Below are 23,342 nucleotides of genomic sequence, written 5' to 3'. Positions count from 1 at the left end.
CTTTAATTAGTTGCTAGATTTGTGAAAAAGAAATCAGGTAACTAAATAAATAAAAGAGGGAATAATAATGGTTGAGATATTCTCTCTCTATTAAATAAGGAAATAAGATATTCTCATTTATTCTCTCTCATGAATATATTCATAATATATAGGAGAATAATAATGGTAGGGATATTCTCTCAATTAAATAAGGAAATAAGATATTGACATCATTATTCTCTAATATCTAGATTCCTTATACATATGAGAAAATGAAGGAAATATAATACCCTAGATTCTGATCTGATGGATGAGAGAAAAACTAAGATTTGTAGTCAAGATCCAATGGTTCATGCTTAACTACAAGATAGAAAAGGAGAATAAGGAAATCTTAATGGCTTCCTAGAATATCTTCATTCTACGACTATAAATAGGGGTCAAGGAGATTACAAAAGATATAGAAAAGAAGTCCAAAAATTCGCCCAACATCACTAGGTGTGGCCGAATTTTCTTCTCTCTTCTTCTCCCTCGAAATTCTTGATTCCACTCTCATAAACACGACACGACCTGAATCTCTAAATCAGATTCGTTGTGAGATAATGTGTGTACCAACACTTTCTTATTATTCCATCCGGAGATTACGTTTCAGAAGATTACAATATCATCTTTGAAGATCCAAACGACGAGAATCTTGTCATCATTCCCGAAGATTACAAGCTTGAAGATCGAGTTATTGTAGCTCAGAACGGGATCTTGAAGAACTCGATTGAAGGAGTCAGTAGAAGATTGCCAAACACGCGAGTAATCTTAAAACTCGTCTTATAATCAGTTGCCTGAATTGCTCTCTCAAATCTAGCTCTATTCAATATCCAAATCTAGATCTAGTTTATGTAATCGTATAAATAATTAGCCTGTTAGCGTAATTATTTATTGTGATGCAAAATTTCCAACAGTTTCATCGTACAAAATGTTTGAATTTCATCATAATCCATCGTATTACATCGTAAATAACGTGAAGTTCAAGATTTTTCTACGTCAGATCTAACATTCTAAGCGATTATAGAGAAATATATAACTAAATCGATTTAAGATAATTAAATAAATAAATTTATCCATTATTTAGTGAAATCCACTCATAGGGAGAGGATTTTGAGGGGCTCTTTGAGAATTAGAGAGAGAGAATAGAAGAAATTGGGAAAATTAGAGATGAATCAGATAAAAATGATTAAATGAGACTATAAATGCATTTTTATCTGATTTTGAGTCACCATCTTTCGTAAAAGTCTGATTTTGACATTTCACTAATTTTGAAGTCCACTCTATGTAATTTCTCTCGTGGGCGTCTCTAGACAAGTAAATAACTTTTATTAAGAAAAAAATAGACCTAAATATATAAAAAGACACATTAATTAATCCAAAAGTGAAGATATAAAAAGTGAATGAAGACATAAAAAGTGAAGAACGCAAGATTGTTAGTGGCTCTTACGTCTTCTTCTGTTCCAAACAAACAGAATCCAAAAAGTTTCCACAAAAAAGATTCATTCATTTTCGACGTCGAGTTTCTTCGTTCATTTGCGATTCCGTTTATCATTTACCACATAATTATATAATCTTGTTCCCATCGCTCCTTCGGATTGGTGAGAGACTTTCCAACTTTCCTTGATTGCGTTTTAACTTCATTCGTGAAATTTACTCTACTTTGTGGTTGATACGCTTGTTCTGTATGAGTACCGAGCTTTTCTTTTACTTATCATGTCTTCTGCGTATTTATCCTTTTCCATTAGATATTTGTTTATGGTCTTTTCGCTTATGTTTTTGGTATGCGAGTCAATATCTACATTCTGAGTATATTGATTTGAGGGAATGAATTCCGTTTTTATTCGAAGCAATACAAATCAGTATATATGTCTGATTGTCTCGCTGTGATGTGTGATCTTTGTTTATATTTGGGGCTAATTGTAAATTTGGCCTCTTTACGTATTGTTCATCGAGTATATGATTCATTATCAAGGTGATGGAATTTTCTTTATCAAAGACAAGAAACGTTTATCAAGAGCTTCTCTGATATCTGATGTTTCAGATTCGAAATTCAGACACACTCTCGCCCGAGCCAAGAGCTTCAGGCCAATGGGCCCATTTGAAGCAGCTCTCCAAGTTTTCCCTGGAAAAGTTGGACCGAGCTTTATCAAATCGGATTCAATACCCTTTTACAACGAGCTCAAAGTAAAGTCTCCGAGGAGAAGGGTGTCGGCCTCGACTCATAAGCAAGTAACGAGTTGTTCTTCGAGTACGTTGCTACAGAGTCTCTTCGGAGCTCGTTCTTCACCAAGGAAGTCACGAATTCTCAGCTGTAAGTGCCAGAAATCTGACGGGATCGGAAGCTTGGCCAGGGAAGACTTGAAAGGGTCTTGGCACGGCCAGGAAAATGGGGTCTTGACGCCGAACGGTGCTAATGGAACGGTTGAATCTGGTAAAATCATCAGCGTTAACCCGGTTGAAGAAGAGGCGTGGAAGTTGTTACGCGATTCCATGGTGTACTATTGTGGGAGTCCAGTCGGGACCATCGCGGCCAACGATCCCACCAGTTCGGATGTGTTGAATTATGATCAGGTCTTTCTTCGTGACTTCATTCCGTCTGGTATTGCTTTCTTGATGAACGAGGAGTACGATATTGTAAGGAATTTCATTCTTCACACGCTTCAGTTGCAGGTAATAATATCCTGTTATTATAAGCTTCAGTTCGGACTTCTTTGTTGCACATGATTACACTTTTCCCTTAGGGTATATATGGAACCCGGAAAACTGAGGGAAAAATTTGACAGAAACTGAAATTGGGATTTCATTTTCTTTGGAAAAATGTGTGAAAATGAAAATTCAAAAAAATTCGCACATGAAGGGGGATTTCAATACTAGGGATTATCTTTCCCACAAAAAATAAAATTACTGACATCCAAATAGAACAGAGTTCGATTTTACCTCACATTTTCCTTAAAAATATTCCTTTTCTTTTGTAAAATTCGGGTTCCAAACATGCCTTAACGAGATTATAATTTGACCATAACTAACAGATTCTTATTTATCATAACAATAATCTATTGTGTTCTGATACATCATTCTCATTGATGGTCTTTTTCAACGAGAAGATGAATAAAGAAGAATTAAACTTATGTTCTCATTTTCTTTTTCTTCTCATTATGATACACACTTGTTATACTATTTGGTATGCATTTTTAAATTTTCTTTATTCGTTTGTTTTTAAATTGCAGAGCTGGGAAAAGACGATGGACTGTCACAGTCCAGGACAAGGATTAATGCCAGCTAGCTTTAAGGTCCGTACAGTTCCTTTGGATGGTGATGAGTCGATAAAAGAAGAGGTTCTGGATCCCGACTTTGGTGAGGCAGCCATAGGCCGTGTAGCTCCGGTTGATTCTGGTAATAACTTGCGGACTTTTAACATTTTAATTTTATAAATAAAAAATTTAGCCAAGAAACCCCTGTCTAACTACTACATCGAGGCACATTTTTTTTTTTTTTTTTTTTTCAGGATTATGGTGGATCATATTGCTACGTGCGTACGGAAAGTGCTCGGGCGATAGTTCTGTTCAGGAGAGAATTGATGTACAAACGGGAATCAAGATGATTCTTAAGCTGTGCCTAGCCGACGGGTTTGATATGTTTCCTACTTTACTGGTCACAGATGGTTCGTGCATGATTGATCGCCGTATGGGCATTCATGGACACCCTCTTGAAATCCAGGTAAAAACTGTTCTTCCCAAACAATAAATGTGACCTTGAACATTGAAAATGACCACCTTCTCACAATATTTTGGGTATCTTATATTGAAAAGATTTGTTACCAATGTGGGATCATTAACCTCTTCACACAAGTTGGAAGAATAGCTTATATTCAAATTCATCAGCTTGTTTAAAACTATATCTTTGCATCAGTATTCCTCAAAATTTTAAAATTTTCCTTTTTCAGTAAGTTAGCAATGAGGATATATCGATTCATTTTGTATGCTATGATTATGGGTGAGGTGAAATGGCATTGTTTATACACTTTCTGAAATACTGGTAATCCCATGTGTGTGCTTCATGAAGTGTGTGATCATGGACCATGTTTTGCTCTCTGCCTCTCTTTTTGGAAAGCTCTTCATTTTGAACTTGTCCGACCGAAAAATCACAAAAGCCACTTCACTTTCTGATTCAATGGCACTATAAAATAATGTAGGCACTTTTTCACTCGGCGCTGCTTTGTGCACGTGAAATGCTGACCCCAGAGGACGGATCGGCGGATCTGATCCGAGCACTCAACAACCGTCTCTTGGCTCTGTCTTTCCACATAAGGGAGTACTATTGGATCGACATGAAGAAGCTGAACGAGATTTACCGTTACAAGACCGAAGAGTACTCATTTGACGCTGTGAATAAGTTCAACATCTACCCGGACCAGATCTCTCCGTGGCTGGTCGAGTGGATGCCCAACAAAGGTGGGTATTTGATAGGAAACTTGCAACCTGCTCACATGGACTTTCGGTTCTTCTCGCTCGGGAACCTCTGGTCGATCGTGGGAGGCCTCGCCACGGTGGACCAATCGCACGCCATCTTGGATCTTCTAGAAGCCAAGTGGGGTGATCTTGTGGCTGACATGCCTATGAAGATTTGTTATCCTGCTCTCGAAGGTATGGAGTGGCAGATCATAACCGGAAGTGACCCCAAGAACACGTAAGCGCCTATAAAACCTTATTTTAATCAGGGAATATATCATTCGTATCCCATTAGTTTTATTCAAATGCTTTATTCATACCCTGCATTTTATAGTCGATCGCAATCCTCTCCTCGGTTTTAAGTTTAGGGTAAATTACATAAAATCCCGTGGACTCTTTCACGAGTCACAACTTGCCCTCGGATCTCTCTCTCTCTCTCTCTCTCTCTCTCTCTCTCTCTCTCTCTCTCTCTCTCTCTCTTTTCTTTTCTTTCTTGCTTTCAACTTCTAATTTGTTACAAATCGTTCTTTGCGTCTAAAATTTAAGGAGAAAAGTTAAGGATAAAATGGTAAAGCATAGCGTCTTCTTCTTCTTCCCATTTATCCGGATCCTTCCTCTGCAAAAGTGAAGAACAATTGTAACTTAAGGCATTAAAAAAATGTAATCCAAGTTTTTGAATTGAAACAAATAGAAAATCCCAATCCTTCCTCTGCTAAAATCTCAACAATAATTTCTCTTACAAACTTGTATTGTAACATTACGTGGTCGCAACAAGTATATATTTCAGATTCTTCGACAATGTGGAGGCTGTAGAAGTGATCGATAATGACGGCGTTGAAGCAGAGGAGCTCCATCTGTACAGCCACCGCCACGAGCATTTGTCCTTAATTTTATTATTAAGATATTCTTATGGACTATTGCTTGTTAAGAATTTATCTATAAATCTACATTTTGGTTGAATTAAGAACAACTGTATTTTTTCGGGTAAATTAACACACAAAAGTAAACTAAATTGTCGATTAAGGGATTGATTTTCAACACTTGTTAAAAATACAAGGCTGATTTTAGGAAGAAAAAAAAAAAGAATATTGAGGGGAGGAATTGTGATCGAATTTATGATGCCAAGGTGTGATTGAGCGTATATGTTTCATAAATGATCTTTTTTTCCTTTACAAAAACATAAACCTTCTTTTGGCAACTTGTAATCGCTTGTTATGCAGGCCTTGGTCATACCATAACGGAGGTTCTTGGCCGACTCTGCTATGGCAGGTTAGCTTTTTGGGATTTTGTTATACGTGTGTAGCTCATGTAACATAACCTATATAATGGAAAATCCTCATCCCCTCTATATTTTGCAGCTCACGGTGGCTTGCATAAAGATGAACAGGCCAGAGATCGCTGCGAAAGCCGTGGCAACGGCGGAGAAGCGGATATCAGGAGACAAGTGGCCGGAATATTACGACACAAAGAAGGCAAGGTTCATCGGGAAACAAGCCCATCTGTATCAGACATGGTCGATCGCCGGATATCTGGTGGCGAAGCGCTTGCTTGCCGACCCATCCAAAGCCAACATTCTTGTCACTGAGGAGGACACTGAGCTCGCCAACGCTTTCTCTTGCTTCTTCAACGCCAGCCCTAAACGCAACCGCAGCAGAAGCAACTCCAAACAGACCTACATTGTTTGAGGTTCAAACGAGCGAGCCTCGTTCGCGTCTTTTGAGGTATAGGCCGACATGTTATCACAGGAATATTCGTGTAGTAGAAAGTATTACGGTGTGTACAAAAGGAAAAAAAAAGATGAAAATTTGACACGACCTATGACATAAATAATGAATTAATGATTTTAGGTGATTGCGTTGTTTTTTTTTTTTTTTTTGGTCATACGAAATATGGAAATAAAATGTAGGATGTCATTTGAATGTCTTGTTGAATTATTTCCAATCAAGTGTTTTAAGCTTATTCTGGGTCCTGAATTTTGGGGATAGATTCTTGCTAAACTCTTTGGAGCATTTCTGCTATATGATCATGTTATATGATCACTTTATTTTTGGGATCAGAGAAGTAATATGTGAAATATGAGGCCTTAGGATCATACCGATGCCTTAAGAGGCAAGTCTCTGTCTTGTGATCTCCATAAAACTGAATATCTTGAAAGCAGTATAATTAGATAAAAAATGACGAAGCATATATGGTTTTGGAAGCTTGTATTTGGAGTTCTCTACTTCATTTTAAGCATATTGGATTGACAGGTATTCCTTGTCTTTGATGGCAACAATACAAATCCAATAGTATTTATAAATTATGATTACTCCACCTAAGTAATACAATATTACAATTAACTAATGAGATTAACCACCAGTGCGAAGCAATTTTTAGCAGATGGCTACCCTAGGTGATATTTTAAATAGGCTTTAATTTGACCAAGTCCCATTTTCTGTTGTATAGAAAAAAGAGTTGCAACACTGCAGAATGTTAACGCAAAATCACTGGCCATTGAATCTTATTAGGCGGTTGCTTAGGCATCATGTTATCATTTTGAAATTGTATCTCAATGTCCTATAAATAGAGAATCAGCTGTGTTGATGAGTTAGAGCTAGAAATTCGAGTGAGTCATTTCACAGAAAGCTCAAGAACACAAAAGAGAGAAACGAACGAGTATTTGTGTGGTTGAGAGAGTCTTGCAGTGATGGATCTAGGTGGGGGCCAGGGTGGGCCAATGCCCCCCCTCAATTTTTGAAAATTATTTTTTTAACCCCAAATTTTTATACTTTTTTATAATTTTATTCCTAAATTTTACTAATAATTATGTTTTTGACCCAAATTTATAAGTTTTTTTTTCAATAATGCCCCTCCTAAAAAATATTTCTCAAATTTGCCCCCCCTTGATTGAAATCTTGGCTCCGTCACTGGAGTCTTGTATGGTTGTAAATGGGATTGACATTGATCATTCAAGGTCGTCATAGTAAATTGGATGCCTCATTTAGACTGAACCACAGTAAACTCTGTCATTTTCTTTTAGCTTCTATTCGTTTTAATTTTAGTAAAGAAGCATAATACACAAACATCTAACACAATCCTGAGCGCTACTCTTTTTTTTTTTTTTTTTTTTTTTCTGATAGAGAATTCAGTTTGGGTATAGAATAATTGGATTAGTTTAGTATATGTCAATGTCATTTTCTAGTTCCATCATAATAGATTTTGATGGGACTATGAATGTGGTCCATTAGTTTCTATTTGTTTAATAAACTTGATATAGTAAATATTAGAAATGTATGTGTAAGCACTAGCTACACAAAAATGAGAAGACAAGTACAAGGCGATTGAGAGAGGATTTGACTGTTAACCAAAAACTTGTTCTAGAAATCCAAGTGGTATGATTTGAAAAAAACCTGAAAAGGTCAGTAGTTTTCATTAATAAATGAGACCTGGCATTAGAGCTGAAGGAATTTGGGGACAAACGGAAGAAGCCAAAGGAGGAATTTTGTCTAATGAAAGATTGTTAAAAAAAAAAAAAGAGACCAATAACTTTTAATTTTTATTGTTTGAAGTATTTATTTGACAGATATTGCATGTGTACCACAACATCTTTTCATCATTGCACCAAATGAAAGTAATAGAAAAGGAAAAACTTTTCTTTTAATCAAGCCATTGTGTTTTAAATGAATTGATATCGACCGCTGAATAATAATATTCCTATTGATACGCAATTGACTCTCCATTATCACTCTTTTTACTCTGGCAATATACTCTAAATATATGCTTTTTTTTTTTTTTTTCGTTAACGGTGAATGAAGCAATCAACGGGCAATGAAGTAATTTGATTACCGGTTTTAGGCAATAATCTTTTTTTTTTTTTTTTATTTATAATAATATAGTATTTTCAAGCTAAAGAAATAAAAAAATAAAGAAGAAGCAAAAAGTGTACTATTATGTTATCCACTGGACATCTCCACAATAAAGGAAATGATTGGTCTAATCTAACCTGTGTGTGTTATCGGAGTGATTAGTTTCACTTTCATCTAAAAAAGCATCTACTTTTTTTTATTAGGGGTTAGAATAGAGAAATTTTGAGAACTCCTACGCTCTACTACAACAGAGACATTGGATTGTGAAAAGACATATCTACTCTAAATTAATTCAATTATAAAAAATTCAGCATTCTATTGAAAATTTTCAGCATTAAATAAAACAATTCAACATTATAACGAAATAAAATTTAGATTTTGTTAGTTATTTTGTGACATGATTTGTGGTTTAGGGAAAACATTATATTGTTTTAAGAATTTGTCCAAGTACTTTGTTCAACACTTGGGTCGAACATAAATATGTTTGTGTTTTAGTTTTAAAATAATTGTAGATACGATCAAAATAGTAGATACGATCAAATTTGATTTTTCCGATCTACTAAGTCGCACAAATTTTGTTTTACTTGATTCTAACAAAATTTACGTATTATCAATTAATAATTTTAGTCATGCACATGACTTTATTTTCCAATCGCTTTTTATTTTCACTAAGAAATAAATGAGAGAGTTGCATTTCAATCTGATCGTACAAACATCAAATTTAATCACTGAAACGATCTTCGGAGATGATTGTTTAAAGAAGAGAGGCAGATCTCTAATATAAAGTGAGCTTAAATTGTGGTTCATTGAAAGCTGGAGGTGACAGCTGCTCGAGAGAGAGAGTATGCAAGTTTGAGTCCTTCACTGTTTACTACTTGTTTTATTTGCATGCTTTAATATCTTGGCTATCGTAGTAGTTGTTCAACTTATTATTTCATTTTTATCGTGTATCATGAATAAGTCAAATATATATAAAAGCCGATGTTATCTTAGTCCTTGAATACATTGTTCACAACCTCCATATTAATTATAGGGTTTGGAAGACATATAGTCGTATGAAAACAATAAAATTACTATATACTCAACTTTTCGTTAGTCATGTAATTTTTTTGACATACATAATTACGCAAACATATTTTAGCCCATTTGTTGGGTAAATAACTAATTCCTATTATTTGATTAGTTTGACTTACTAACATTTATTCATTAAACTAAATTCAAACTGCATAAAATTTTGCATAATAAGTGTAGTTAATATTCCAAGGGGATATATGGAATACTCGATGCTCACATGATGACACTTCATCCGAGTGACTATTTACCAATAATTAACAAAAAAATTGGCTAATTATGAATTTACAAACTTTTAAATGGTTACTTAGAAATTTGTATAAATAATCCATTGAATTTTAGTAAAATGCACCAATCACACATTCTTTATATTTCATTAAACTAAAAAAAAAGGATAGTTTAAATAGCACAATCATAGTATCCTAAAATGTATCGGTCACACTCAAGTGATATTAAGCTGCAGGAGATTGAATACTGATAATATTTTTTTTTCCTTAAAATATTTAAATTGTATTTACTAATCTTAAATACTCTCTACGAGATTAGATTTGAAGGAAAATCTAAAACCCGGATGATGAGAAGACAAGAGTTGTAGAGAAAATTGAGATTATTCATCGACTTTCGGACAAAATTCGAGTTTCATTATGAAAAAATTTAAATTCTAATTATGCAAGAAAAATACTATCCATTTTATCAATATTATTATCATTATTTTCAAGAAAAATATAAGCATACCTATTTTATTGTTTTGTTATAAATTATAAATATAATAAAATAAATTAACATACATAAAACTCAATTAATATGTCATAAAAACCATAAAACCCTCTAAATGTAATTTTTAAAGATATAATATATTTAGAAAGAGGTTTCTTCCTTAATTTTTTTTTAAGTTTAACTGTTATATTTACTTATTTCTAATAATTGATATCTTCTATTTATAAAAGTGATAAAACCAATGTATTGATGATATTTTCTTAAATTAGAAATTTTAATTTTTTTATTGAAAAAAGAAGATGATTTTTATTAATTTATTTTGCTATTACTATTAAGAATAAATTTATAGTCCTTCAGCTTAAATTAAAATCGAATATTTACATATAACTCGTTTATATTCATATTAAAAATAATGGTCAAAATTAAATTCAAGTTCACTTTTAATGACTTGAATTATTTTTAATTTTTTGCTTAAAAACAAATAAAATCATTTTAATCAATTTCTTTTAATGGTAATGGTCCGTTCATGTCATGCCACACCCAATCAAGAACAAAATATTTTGTTCCATTGAAACATGAATAATGCATTTAACTGGAGCGGCAATCCAGAGGATGAAGAAGAAGTCTGTATTCCGATATTTATTTTTTAATTATATGGTTTTGAATAATGAAGGGTTTTTAAGTTAAGGCCCTTAAATGAAAATTTAATAAACTAATTAGTCTAAATTTAAATAATGTAAAGGTTATATTGAATTTTAAGAAGATAAAAAAACGTATATTGAATGACATGTAAAGGTAACAAAGAATAAAATGAGCAAATTAAAATTATTGATCAAAGTTTACATGTGATAAAGCGGAAATATCGGCATATATTATTGCATCGTAACTATCAAGCCGTTAAATTTGGACTGAGAGATATGTGGCGGCTGCTAAAAAAGAATGAGTGTACACGTGTATAAATTCGAAAGCATTAAGTATTTATATCGCAATTTCATTAAAAAAAATGACTCCATCAAGGATTAAAATCTCCCGCGAGATAGGGATATCTCGCGCGAGATCTCGTGTTTTGGAAGAGTGCGAGAGAGGTACGTTAATATCTCGCGATATCTCACGTCATTTCTCGTGTTCTATTTCTCCCCATTTCTCGTTCGTGTAAAAGCTTAGTATGTTCATTTATCTCTCATTTACGCGTCCTTTCCGCAAGAGAAGAAAGAAAGTTGCTGCTGCATTTCTCGCGCAACCGACGACCGGATCTTTGTCAATCTCCCCGGATCTCGCGCGAGAGCTTCATTTCTCGTCCGGTGGATGCTTATTTCTGCTCAAATCTCTCCGTGTACCGCCGATTCCGCGAGGTAAGCTTCCAAATCTGATTTAATTTTTTTTTTTTTTTTTTTTGTTGATTTTTGAATGGTTATTAATTAAATTATGGTGTACGAAGAAGAAGACATAGATTTTGATTTTTGGGTATTTGTTCACTTGACTTGTTATGAATTTATTATAATCCGAATTTATGTAGTAATTTGAATAATTAGATGTTGTTGTTAATGTTGTTGTTGTTGATTTGAAATGGGGTTTTTTTAATCCGAATTTAAATCTTTATTAGATGTAATTTGTAATTAATTTGAGCTAAATATAATTAATTTATTGATTATTGATTGCTTGTTTGATCTAATTCTTGATTATTCGTTATTGTTACGTTGTTCATTACTGTTAATGTTGACATATTTTGTTACTATATTACTTGAAGAATGAGTTCGGATCAGGCCCGAAAATATTGTACGCCCATTAAGGGAAAGACGAACGTTTTTGTGTGCAACTTTTGTGGCCATGAGATGAAAGCGGAGGTGTTACTAGGGTGAAAAATCACATTGTCGCTACAGATAATTGAAGAAGTATGACGGTGTATGATAAGTGTCCTCCAGAAGTAAGGGAGGAGATGAGAGAGTATCTTTATTTATATATTAGTGTGACTTTGTTTAATAACTCTCTATTACATGTTTATTGATTTATAGTCTATTTATAATTTTATGAGTGAAATGTTAAAAACTTTATTTTAAAATTTAATTTTTTTGTGTATCATAAATTTATACAAAATCCTAATTAAAAAGTTGTTCAAATACCTCGCGAAATATCCTTTATTGGGCGGTATATCCCGCAGAATATGGTTTACCACACGGTACGAGATACCTCGAACATTCATCAAATATCACGAGATACCACGGTGCGAGATGAGATACCCCCAAAATTAAAAGTACAGTACGATCACGAGATGCAAGATTTTAATCCTTAATTTCAACCATTTATTTTTGGGAAGTTCTTAAACATATGCTGAAGTATATTTTTGCAAAGAGGAGTATTATTACAGAAAACATATATGATTATAAAACTATAGATTCTTTTTAGCTCGTTTTTCGAAAAACAACTTTGGACTCATCATTTTAGATGTGAGACTTCACGCCATAATATGCCACATTGTCATATCAATGATCCATGTATTGAGTGACGATATGGCTATCTAGGTGCAAACGACTCCTTACATTTGTAATCATTTTATCTGTGAGTGACAAGCATCGGACCGGGATGGATACTTAGTGCAAGCCACCTTTTCTATTTATCAAAGCTTAAATAACGTATGTTTCTCACACAAAAAGAAAAAAAAAATACCGATTTTGTTGAAATATTGGGCAATTTTTCTGTTAAAATTCCACTTCTTGTAGAAGAAAAAAGATACACATTTTAACTCAATTAAGCAGAAAACAGCACCAAAAATGATTTTTGGTCGGAATTTTACCAAAATTCTTCTGTGAAACGGAATGGCCTCATGACATCCGCTGATGATTTTACGAAATTTTAGGGGCCGTTTGGTTTAGTTTTCTAAACTCGTTTTCTGTTTTTAAATTCTGTTTTCTGATTCTAATTTTTAAATTTAAAAAACAGATTTAGAATTACGTTTCAGAATATTTTAAATGTTGTTTGGTTATGTTTTCCATTCAATTGTATAGAGATAAATTAGAAAACAACTTTTCATTGTTTTCTGTTTTCTGAACAAATTTCAAAGAAAACAGAAATACGATTCTAAATCTGTTTTCTAAAAACATAAGCAAACAGTTTTTCTAAAACTGTTTTTCTAAAACTGTTTTCTAGAATTTAGAATCAGAAAACAGAAAATGGATTTGGAAAAGTAAACCAAACGGGGCCTTAAAGATTTAAGAACGTCGTTGTTGCATGTGTAGTCGGCAGAAAAGCTTAGGAGGCTTCCCAATAATGAATTGAATTCAAACATATAAATAATACACCTACATGTATCTCATCCACAAAATTGAATTCGACTAATTTCTTTCGCTTTTAATGCAATTCAATTCAAGCTAAGCTTTTACATATGCGGACCTCGGCAGCTTTATCACCATTATCATAATTAATATTACCTTTTTTTTTTTTGGCTGAAAGAGTTGTGATCTCAAACAGAGTATCGCCGAAATATTTTCCTTGCAAGAAGAAGCAAAGTGAACATAATTCAAGCCGGAGAGATACTGATACATGTATATTTTACAAAATATAATTAGAGTGAGACACGTGTTTGCTGATCGATCCCAGAAAAAAAAGTTCGATTCCATTTGACTGCGTTTGGTTGAGATTAAAATACCCTATTTTTGTTTTTAGAAAAAACTAAACTGCTTATCCCGTGTTTGTCAAAAATGTTTTTACAAAAAACTTCAAAAGCGATTTTAGATTTTGTACATGAGATGGAAAAACTATGATTCTTAGCTTTTGAAAAAAGTGTTTTTAAGTTTGCTATTCAAATTACCGTAATATTCTCGTACAAAGTGTTTCTAAGTCATCTGTATGATATTTTAAATTCTATCTCCCTTCGTAAATTATGAGAATTTTTGTACCATAATACATAAATTTTCTCTCTGCCTCATCTTTTTTTCTATCTAAAAGTAAAACTTGTTAAAAAATGATGTGCATTTTATTGGAATGTCGTTGGCTGTTGGAGTCCAATAGTAGTTTGTCTTGTTACGTTATCTTTTTTTCTCTTTTATTTTTTTTTTAGAAAAAAAATATTATTCATATATATGCATATAAATAAACATATTAATAATTATTATTTAACTTTTAAGAACATGTCTATTTTAGTTTTTTTACTATAACATTTATTTTACCAAACGCTAAATCAGCTTTTGTTATCAGCAATAACTGTTTTATAAACAGTTTATCAAACACCTGTCAGTTTCAAAAACTGAATTTAAAAGCATTTTTTTAAAAAAAACAAAGCTATGCCAAACGGGGATTATTTGAAAAAGTTTGAAAATATAAGACTCTTTTTGTTCTAATTTTTTCTGCCTCTTTAACTTCATTTATTTATATTGTGTTGTTTTATGTATGTATATATATTTGTTTTACATTTAAACTTTAACTAACTTTTTATTTTATTGAATATAATATTTTTTGGTTGCTTTATTTATATATTTATTTTTATAACATATCAATTGGTTCTCATTACACATTATATTAGTTTACCGCCGGATTTTTTTTTTTTTTTTTTTTTACTTTTTTTAAAATAAATTATTAAATCAGTATGGTACACAAGTAATTATATGCATATGATTCTATAACTAATACCAATCAAAATAATTATTTACATGAATAAATTAAAAAATAATAGAAATAAGCTGATCAAGATGTTATTACATTTTGATTAACATTATTTAATTGAATTTATGCTATTAAACCTTACACATTTTTAAAATAAAATTATTAAATCAATAATACTGTTAACAAATTGTGTGGAACGATAACAGATATTTGTATTATTTAGCTGTACTGCATTATGTAGTCATAAGTATATGAGAGAATAAAATTATACCTTCATTGAGATGTAAATAGAAATAGATATATGGGTGAAAAAATGTTTATATAAAACGTAATCCAAATTTTTTATTAAAATTTAACTAACAAAGAGTAACCAAATTTAATGTGCAAGTTAAAATCTGATGGGAAATAATCGTATACCATATAATTATTTTATGAATTAAACAAAAAAAAAAAAGAGAACGGAAGAGTAATTTATGAGGAATGTAACATAGAAAAAAACGGAAGATGAGTAGGAATGGCAACAAGTACGGATCCCGTCCGGATCAAAGAAATAGGCAATTGATCAAAGCTTCGTCTCTAATAAATTAAAGACCCATTCTTTTACTCAGTTCAAAAATTAAACAACATATAAATAAGATATGAGTAGGAATGGCAACAAGTACGAGTCTCGGATGGATCCACTTGTTCCGTTATCCGGACCCTGTTTAAAAATAGACCTGTTACTCGGACTCGTTTATCCGATTTTTAAAACGGGCCGGATAAACAAGTTAAAAAGTGTCGAACCCGTTACCCGTTTAAAGTCTCCGGATCCCGAGTTAGGTAGACCCGTTTACCCATTTGAATTAAAAAAAATCAACAATCTTATTAAAAAAAATCAATCAACAATCTTAAAAAAAAACCAACTAAGAATATTAAAAAAAAAAAATAAACCAACGATCTTACAAAAATAAAATCATTATAGCAAGATTACATGATATTCTATACACAATTATTATAAATATAAGAGACAATAAAATAATAGTAGTGAACTAGTTAACTAATTACGATTTTTTTTTTTGTTTAATTAATTTTTTAAATAATAAAAATAAATAAAAAACACTATAGCAACAATTTATAATATTAGTCAAGCGGTAGTAAAAGCTTTAAACAACTTAATGGACAAATGATCAATTCCTAGCAAAAACAATTTTTTAAGTGTTAAGTTATTAATGAACTAGGTCTACCTATTCTTTTACCCGGACCCGAACTGCTAAAATCTTAAAAGGTCTTAACCGTTTATCCGATAAGAGCTTGTCCGATCCATTAACACCCATAATGCGTAAAATTGCCATACACATATATTAGAGATTTATATACAGAAAAAGATGGTCACGTGGCAATGTTTAAAACAACTTGTTTGTTGAAGCCTGCGCTGGAAAGAGAGAGGATGATGACATATCTGCCATGTCTGACCTCAGGAGAATGACGAAACTTATCAAAAAAATTGTACCATCCCTCTTTTATGATATGTAATAAATTCAAAATTTCATAAAAGGTTAAATAATTATTTTTTGGACAATATAACAAAGTAGTCACTAGTAAACATTGAATATACAAACTAGCAAACGTTTGATTAATATTGTAACGGATACGTAAACATCTAGCTGATCGAGTTTACGAACCGGAAAAACTCAAGGGAACTTGAAAGGGTTAAGGTCCTCGGCGAAAGTTTGCATAGCTCAATTCGCTTAAAAGTCTTGAATATTGATTCACAATTTTTCTTTAGTTGTTTATTATTATTTTTGATTTATTAGTTTTAGGTATGACATGATTAAATGTCTTTATCACGTTAGATATCCGTAAATAATCTAAACATAATTTGCAAAAACGTTATACTTTTCTTTGCTACTATCCCAATCATTAGTACAACATGAAAAATCCCAATTAATTATGAAATTAATTCGCTTTTATTTTGTGTCCTTCAAAATGAAATATGAATATAAAAAAACAAATGAATAACGTGTGGCAGATATAATCTACAATAATAAACACTTTTCAATTGATTATAACGTGTTGTGGTGGTTAGGTGATTTGGAGAAGCGAGTGTTAAGTGAAAGCCCTTGTGATCCATCAAAGCTATGTATGTCACCCAACCAAACACAGTAAAGTTTTATTTATTTGATGAAGTCACAGCTCATGATCGAGTGCTCAAAGTAATAAGCAACCCCCAGTCTGTCGTTTTCTACGTCTGTAGTTAAGACTCACAGCCATCCATTAATGGATGACTAAAACACGACTACCACTTCCACCAACAAATTTTATTTATATTTATTGCAGTCATATATTGAGGGCTACAGGGTTTTTTTTTTTTTTTTTCAACATTGGTTAAGGAATCGGTAACTTGTAGACAATGATTTCCACTGCCAGTCTTTCACGAAACATATATTGTCACTATCACTAGTTTTCTCTTAGATTATTTTTTTTTATTTTTTATTTTTATTTTTAAACGATATATCACTAGTTTTCTTTTAGATTATTGTTTTATTTTTATATTATTATTGTGCAAGCGTCTGTAATTTATTTCAGGATGATGTTTTTTGTTTTCTTCTATATTTGCATCTTTGAAATTTATTTCTATATTTTTATTTTGTTCGGCGGCTCACTCACCATACATAACGAATATATTTTATAAATTTATATGCATTTTTTTGCTAAATTAATTAGCATGTTAAATTTCGGCTCTTCACTTTTTAAACAGATAAATATGCTCTTAACAATTTTTTGAATTCACGATCTCCTTTTTCAAGTAATTATTTACTCTTTTTAATAGAATATATTAAAAAGAAACTCTATGAAATAGTAAAATGAACCACAAAATTGTAAGTAGTTACTGTATTTTTTATTTTTTAATGTTTAAAAAGATTTTTTTTTATCAAAATTATAGTCTATTAAAAGATTTTTTTAATTACAGCAGTAATTAATTTATATATGCCAGATTTTAGTAAATGAAGTATTGGAAACTAAAACAAAAACGCGCTGAAAATTTCACTAAATTATATCAATGTAGCGCAGTTCAAACTAAATCCAAAATACATTCACTTAAGGGTCTCGCCCTCTTGATTTGAACGCCTAGAACGAGAGAGAGAGAGAGAGAGAGAGAGAGAGAGAGAGCTCTAAAACTACTACGTTTACATATGTAATTGAACATCATACATACATTTAACTTTTTAATATTTTATAATGGTTATTATCGTCTAAACACAACCAAAAAAGTATAATGAAAGCGGAAAAGTCATTCTTCTTGAATTTTCTCTTTCATGGACTTTGCATTGCTAAAGCAACTGCAGTTTAATTAAAAAAATAATTCATTAACAAGTATTGTCAATTACAAACTGTATGCAATTTATGAACAAATAAACAAAAAACTCATAAATTTATTTCACGCTACGCGCGAGAGAAAATATTGAAGTGAAATAGTCTCACATTGAGTGTGTGTGAATGAACATGTGTTTATATATCAGTTTTGACACCAATTAGTTTTAAGATGTAATTCAACAGAGACCTCAAGAACAACAAATGAATAATTAAAAGCACATACGAGTTCTACATGACATGGTTTTGCTCCGCCGCCTTCCCCACCATATCTGCCACTGCATTGCCGACAAGCCCACCACAACACGACCATATAGATCTGAAAATTAGATTACCAAATCAAACAAAAGTCAGACCTGAAAAATCAGAGAAAGATAGAGAGAAATTAATGAAAAAAGAAAATGTCTACTGAATAGGTGGGGACGATTAAGGAATAATAATAAATTTTAAAGAAAATGTCTACTGATATTTGTTTATCTATAATTAGAGAATAGTTTGAAGAAATTTTAAATACATTCACTGTTGGACTACAGAGAAAAAAAATTGCGAGTAAAATAATTCAACAATATTTCAAAATGTGTTACAAAAATTGTGAGTAAAATATTTCTAAGCTGCTGTTGGCATACATGTATTTTTGGGTGATTTGAGTAAATAACCGATTTAAAGTTCATAATTTGCAAAATAGTTAAAATTTCCCGAAGATTAGAAAAATAGTCAAAATATGCAATAATCGGGTTTCAAAAATAAAATAAATCTTAAGATTAATATTTTTGAAACTGATAACGTAATGTTATTTAAAGTGTTCGTAGTAACGTAAATCTTTGGTTATTTTTTTAGAAGTTAGAAAGATCATAATGTTATTTAAAGTGTTCGTAGAAGAAAATAATTGCTATTATTATGATTTAGCATGACTTAATCCAGGATAAGGAAACACCATAACTAGGCAAGTTTGGCATATCGTCAACAATGATCATTAACGAACATACATGCTAGTCAATATACGACAATAGAGAGAGTCAAGGAGTGTTAGATATGTGCCGACATTTTGTATTACCCTTTATATCCGGAGTAGTGTTAGATATCTTAGGTACGAATCATGATAATACCCTACTTAATTATATTTAAGAAGATAATCATTTTTATTCTTTTTGAAACAGAAGTACCCATTCATCAAGATAAACTAGCCAAATAAGCTGAAAACAGAGTGAAATACAAGAAGGATTCTAAAGGCCAGAACTAGTGCGTGGGCTGAAATAAATATATCACAAGGAATCTATTTTGATGGATTCTCGGGAGATGCCCTTGATTTACTAGAGTATCTAGTAAAACGAAAGATAAACCATACCGGTGAACTTACCATTATTAATGTGATTTATCGGCAAATACCGGACTTACCGACGGGGTATCCAGTGAACAAAAAATTTATAAAATGTCATACATATTACATATCATAGGCTAAAAAAGAAAATAATTTACAAAATCTTTATTACATAATCAAATTGAACCACAAGCCTAATGAAAATAGCTTAAAGTCTTAAACTTTCCAAATGTTCAAAGAAAACAACCGAAAAAATGACTACTCCGTTATAATATCCCTCGAATAACGGTCATACAATAATCGTACCAACTCAAAAAATGAGTGTATGAAGTTTGGTACGTCTCCAAATGGTAGTCGTATTCGCATTGCGTCATACATGTAGAGAAAGAGTATGAGGGATAACCTTGTTGCGGTCGGAGTAGGGTAATGATGGGTTGTGATGGTGGACAATAGTCATGGTTGCGGTAAGAGGAAGACTCTTCATAGTACTGGTACGAGTACCCCGTGTCTTGAGGAGCAATTTCCACCGATCCGAAGTTGGTCGACAAATCATCAATGCCATTTTTAACATAAATGACATGGCATCGTGCATTCCTCCGCCGTGGCCGCCCCCATAACCTGTGTAAAAAAAAGCTGGGTGAAAACGGTTATAGTCTTCATCACTTAGTACGTATCCACCGCCACCACCACTGCAGGAGCCTCCACGTCCGTCCCCACCACCACCACCACTAGAGGAACCTCCGCTATAGTCACAACCACCGTACGTACCTCGATCGTCTCCACCCATTCACCTCCATCACCCCTCCACCTCCACTTCCTCCATCACCGCCATTGGAATCAAAACTGTGCCTAGATTCGCGCTGAGGAAGAACTTCTTCCTCTATTACGGGCTTCGGATCAAGTCCAAGCTCTCGGATTGTCTGAGCTACCGTAGGATTCGGGTTTCTGGTTTACGTCATCTAGTGAAACCGAGTCAATCCACCGAAGCATTTCATCATCTCCATCGTTATCATGAACTGAATGCTTAAAAGCTCTTTCGATGATATCCACAGGATCCATCGGAGTTGTCGAGTTGTCGTGGATCCGGGTCAGTACTCTAATCTACAGCTTCATGTTATAAGAGTAGAAGACAAGCTTCTCTAGCCTGTTGTATGCTAGGCGGTTCCTTTGTTTGATGTGGATCAAGGCGAAAGTGCTCCAATTTCTCTCGCAAGCAGATGATGATGCCGTCTGAGACAAAATTCGAATTGCCAACGCTTGCAACATCGGCATCCGCCCATAACATTGTCACCATTCACATGTAATCATGTCATAATAAGTCAAGTCATATAATTCCATCTCACTAGAATCTATAGCTTAATCTTTGTATAACAGTATACGTAACACTTACTTGCACACAACGTCCATCGTGCCGAGATAGCACTTCTTTGCGAGAAGTCCCCTTTAGCTTCTCGAAATGCGATCAACTGTAATATAGGATCAAGATTATATAGGATCAAGATCATACCTCATTGAATAATATAGGATCAAAATTATACATTTCTACCCAGTAAAGCACCATCTAACTCCGGATGCAGAAACAGCCGAGTTATTCAAAACATTCCACAAAATCATCCAAAACATTCCACAAGTTGGGTCCATTTTTCAAAGCCCAAGGAATGGTTCATTTCTGCTTGTGTGTTCATGCCCCTCAACAGAATGGGATAGCTGAGCGGAAAAACCAACATCTCCTTGAGGTTGCCCGAGCTATTATATTCTCCTCAAATTTCTCATCCCACTTTTGTGGAGAAACAATTCTCACAGTCGCCTACCTCATAAATTGAATTCCATCTCTGGTCCGCAACTTCAAAATTCCAGCTCGTGTCCTCCTTGACATATATCCTCAAATACAACTCATATCCACTATTCCCCCAAAAGTGTTTGGTTGTTTCGTGTTTACCCATACCTACCATCAAGGAAAACTCGAGTCAAAATCAATGAAGTGTTTCTTCCTTGGTTACTCAACAACTCATAAGGGATATAATTGCTATGAACCCACATCCAGAAAATTCATTGTATCAATGGATGTTACCTTCCATGAGCTAAGTCTTTACTTCCCTAATTCTAGTCGTCAGGGGGAGAGCAATAATGACTCGCCGAATTGGTTGATCATTAATCCTGACTTCAGCTCGATCTCAGCTTCAAGCTCCGACCTAGTAATCCCAACCACTGCTCTCGTGTCCATCCTGCCAAACTCACCCAATCTTCTTCCAAGCTTACCTCAGCCAAATTCGAGCTGGAATAATTTAGCTCCAGCTCGGATGTCACTTGCAGTCGAAATATCTCCCAAAGTTAGGCACAAACTCGCATCCATGAAGTCTCTCTCATCCTGTACACCAAAAACAGTTAACGAGGTAATAGCTCTTTTCCCTGAAACTTACCCATTGCCTTGACGAAACCTACTCGGTCATGTGGCCCATACAGGATTGAAAATTATATGTACTAAGAAAATTTTTTGGCGAGCTATCAAGCCTATGTGACAAGAATGGTCCAAGAAGAAGTGCTAAGCTCCATCAAAGAAGCTCTCTAGATTCCAGCTTGGCGAGCTGTAAGTTATGCAGAAATTCAAGCTCTTAAATAGAATGACACCTGGGAAATCACAGAGCTGCCACCCGGAAAGCAAACTTTTGGATGCAGATGGTTGTTCACCATCAAACATAATCTGGATGGTACCGTGAAGAGACTAAAGGCTCGGCTTGTAGCTAAAGGGTACATTAGGCTTATGGCATCAATTATTAAGAAACATTGGCACCGATAGCAAAATTCAACACCATCAGAGTTCTTCTCTCTCTCTCTGGCTGCCAACTTAGATTTGCCTCTGCTCCAACTCGATGTGAAGAATACCTTAATGGATGGTGAGATAGAGGAAGAAGTCTACATGCAAATTATACCGGACTTCAAGAACAATCAGGCTGCCAACAAAGTCTGTAAACTCACGAAGTCCTTATCCGGGCTGAAGCAGTCACCTCGTTCTTGGTTCGAGAAGTTTACTCATGTACTCAAACGGTGCAACTACTTGCAAAGTCAAGTAGATAATACGTTGTTCTTGAAAATCGAAGCCCAAGGTAAACACTCCATCTTGAGTGTATATGTTGACGACATAGTCATAGCTGGAGAAGATGTCATAAAAATAGCAAGATTGAAGCAAATCATGTCATCCGAATTTGAAGTCAACGATCTTGAAGGCTTGCAATCTTTTCTCGATATGGAAGTAGCTTGGTCTGAGAAACGTATCTCAGTATCTCAGTGAAAATACACTCTCGATCTCCTCAAAGAGGCTGACATGCGCAACTACAAACCATCTGATACTCTAATGGATCCTAACATCAAGCACGCAACTCGGACCACCGAAGTCGCTTCCAATAAAGAAAGATTCCAACAGCTTGTGGAAAAACTCATCTATCTCACTCACACCCGATCTGACATCGGATTTTCATTGAGCATGATCAGCAAATTCATGAATAACCTCTCAAAGGTCACATGGAAGTCGTCGTGTGAATTATTCAATATCTTAAGTCTGCCTCAAAAATAGGTTTATGGTTGAACAATCGAGGAGTTGAAGTCTCCACATATGTGGATTAGGTCGTGTCAGTTTGAGATCGAAAATCTACATTGGGTATGTGTACTTATGTTTAGGGTAATCTCATCACCTGGCGGAGCAAAAAAAACTGTGGTTGCCCGAAGCAGTGCAGAAGTCGAGCTTAGATCGTTGGTTAATGGAGTGTGCGAATGTCTATGGATAAGACGGCTAATGGAAGATCTCAAGATCAAGCTCGAAGGTCCAATTAAGCTTCTACGTGACAATCAAGCTGCTCTAAGTATTGTAAAGAATCTAGTTCATCATGACTGACCTAAGCACATAAAGATCGATCGTCACTTTATCAGTGAGAAGATAGAACGGAGTACATTCTAACCCGACAACAAGTGGCCGACATCCAC

At 33.6% G+C, this 23,342-nt stretch overlaps 1 protein-coding gene across 1 annotated transcript; it reads left to right on the top strand.

Annotated features, from left to right (window-relative positions):
• Positions 1 to 1,425: 1,425 nt before the first annotated feature.
• Positions 1,426 to 6,387, top strand: LOC149378941 (neutral/alkaline invertase 3, chloroplastic-like). Its single transcript, XM_089602549.1, has 7 exons — positions 1,426 to 1,616; positions 2,060 to 2,688; positions 3,246 to 3,411; positions 3,524 to 3,735; positions 4,211 to 4,704; positions 5,687 to 5,735; positions 5,825 to 6,387. Exons 2-7 carry the CDS (start codon positions 2,107 to 2,109, stop codon positions 6,149 to 6,151), a joined length of 1,830 nt encoding a protein of 609 aa, XP_089458675.1. The 5' UTR covers positions 1,426 to 1,616; positions 2,060 to 2,106; the 3' UTR covers positions 6,152 to 6,387.
• Positions 6,388 to 23,342: the final 16,955 nt, after the last annotated feature.

The sequence above is a fragment of the Urtica dioica genome, chromosome 12 (genome assembly GCF_054948205.1).
Source record: "Urtica dioica subsp. dioica isolate 48M chromosome 12, U.dioica_male_clone48M_v1_H2, whole genome shotgun sequence".
In the NCBI taxonomy this organism is placed as follows: Eukaryota; Viridiplantae; Streptophyta; class Magnoliopsida; order Rosales; family Urticaceae; genus Urtica; species Urtica dioica.
Note: the sequence above shows the minus strand (reverse complement) of the source record. Positions and strands in the feature narration are given on the sequence as shown.

What these genes read in the sequence shown, in the direction of transcription:
- LOC149378941 (XM_089602549.1), top strand. Translation starts at nt 2,107, where the DNA reads ATGGGCCCATTTGAAGCAGCTCTCCAAGTTTTCCCTGGAAAAGTTGGA. An exon ending in TTCACACGCTTCAGTTGCAG is followed by an intron (nt 2,689 to 3,245) that starts GTAATAATATCC and finishes TTTAAATTGCAG; the next exon opens with AGCTGGGAAAAGACGATGGA. An exon ending in GACACCCTCTTGAAATCCAG is followed by an intron (nt 3,736 to 4,210) that starts GTAAAAACTGTT and finishes AAAATAATGTAG; the next exon opens with GCACTTTTTCACTCGGCGCT.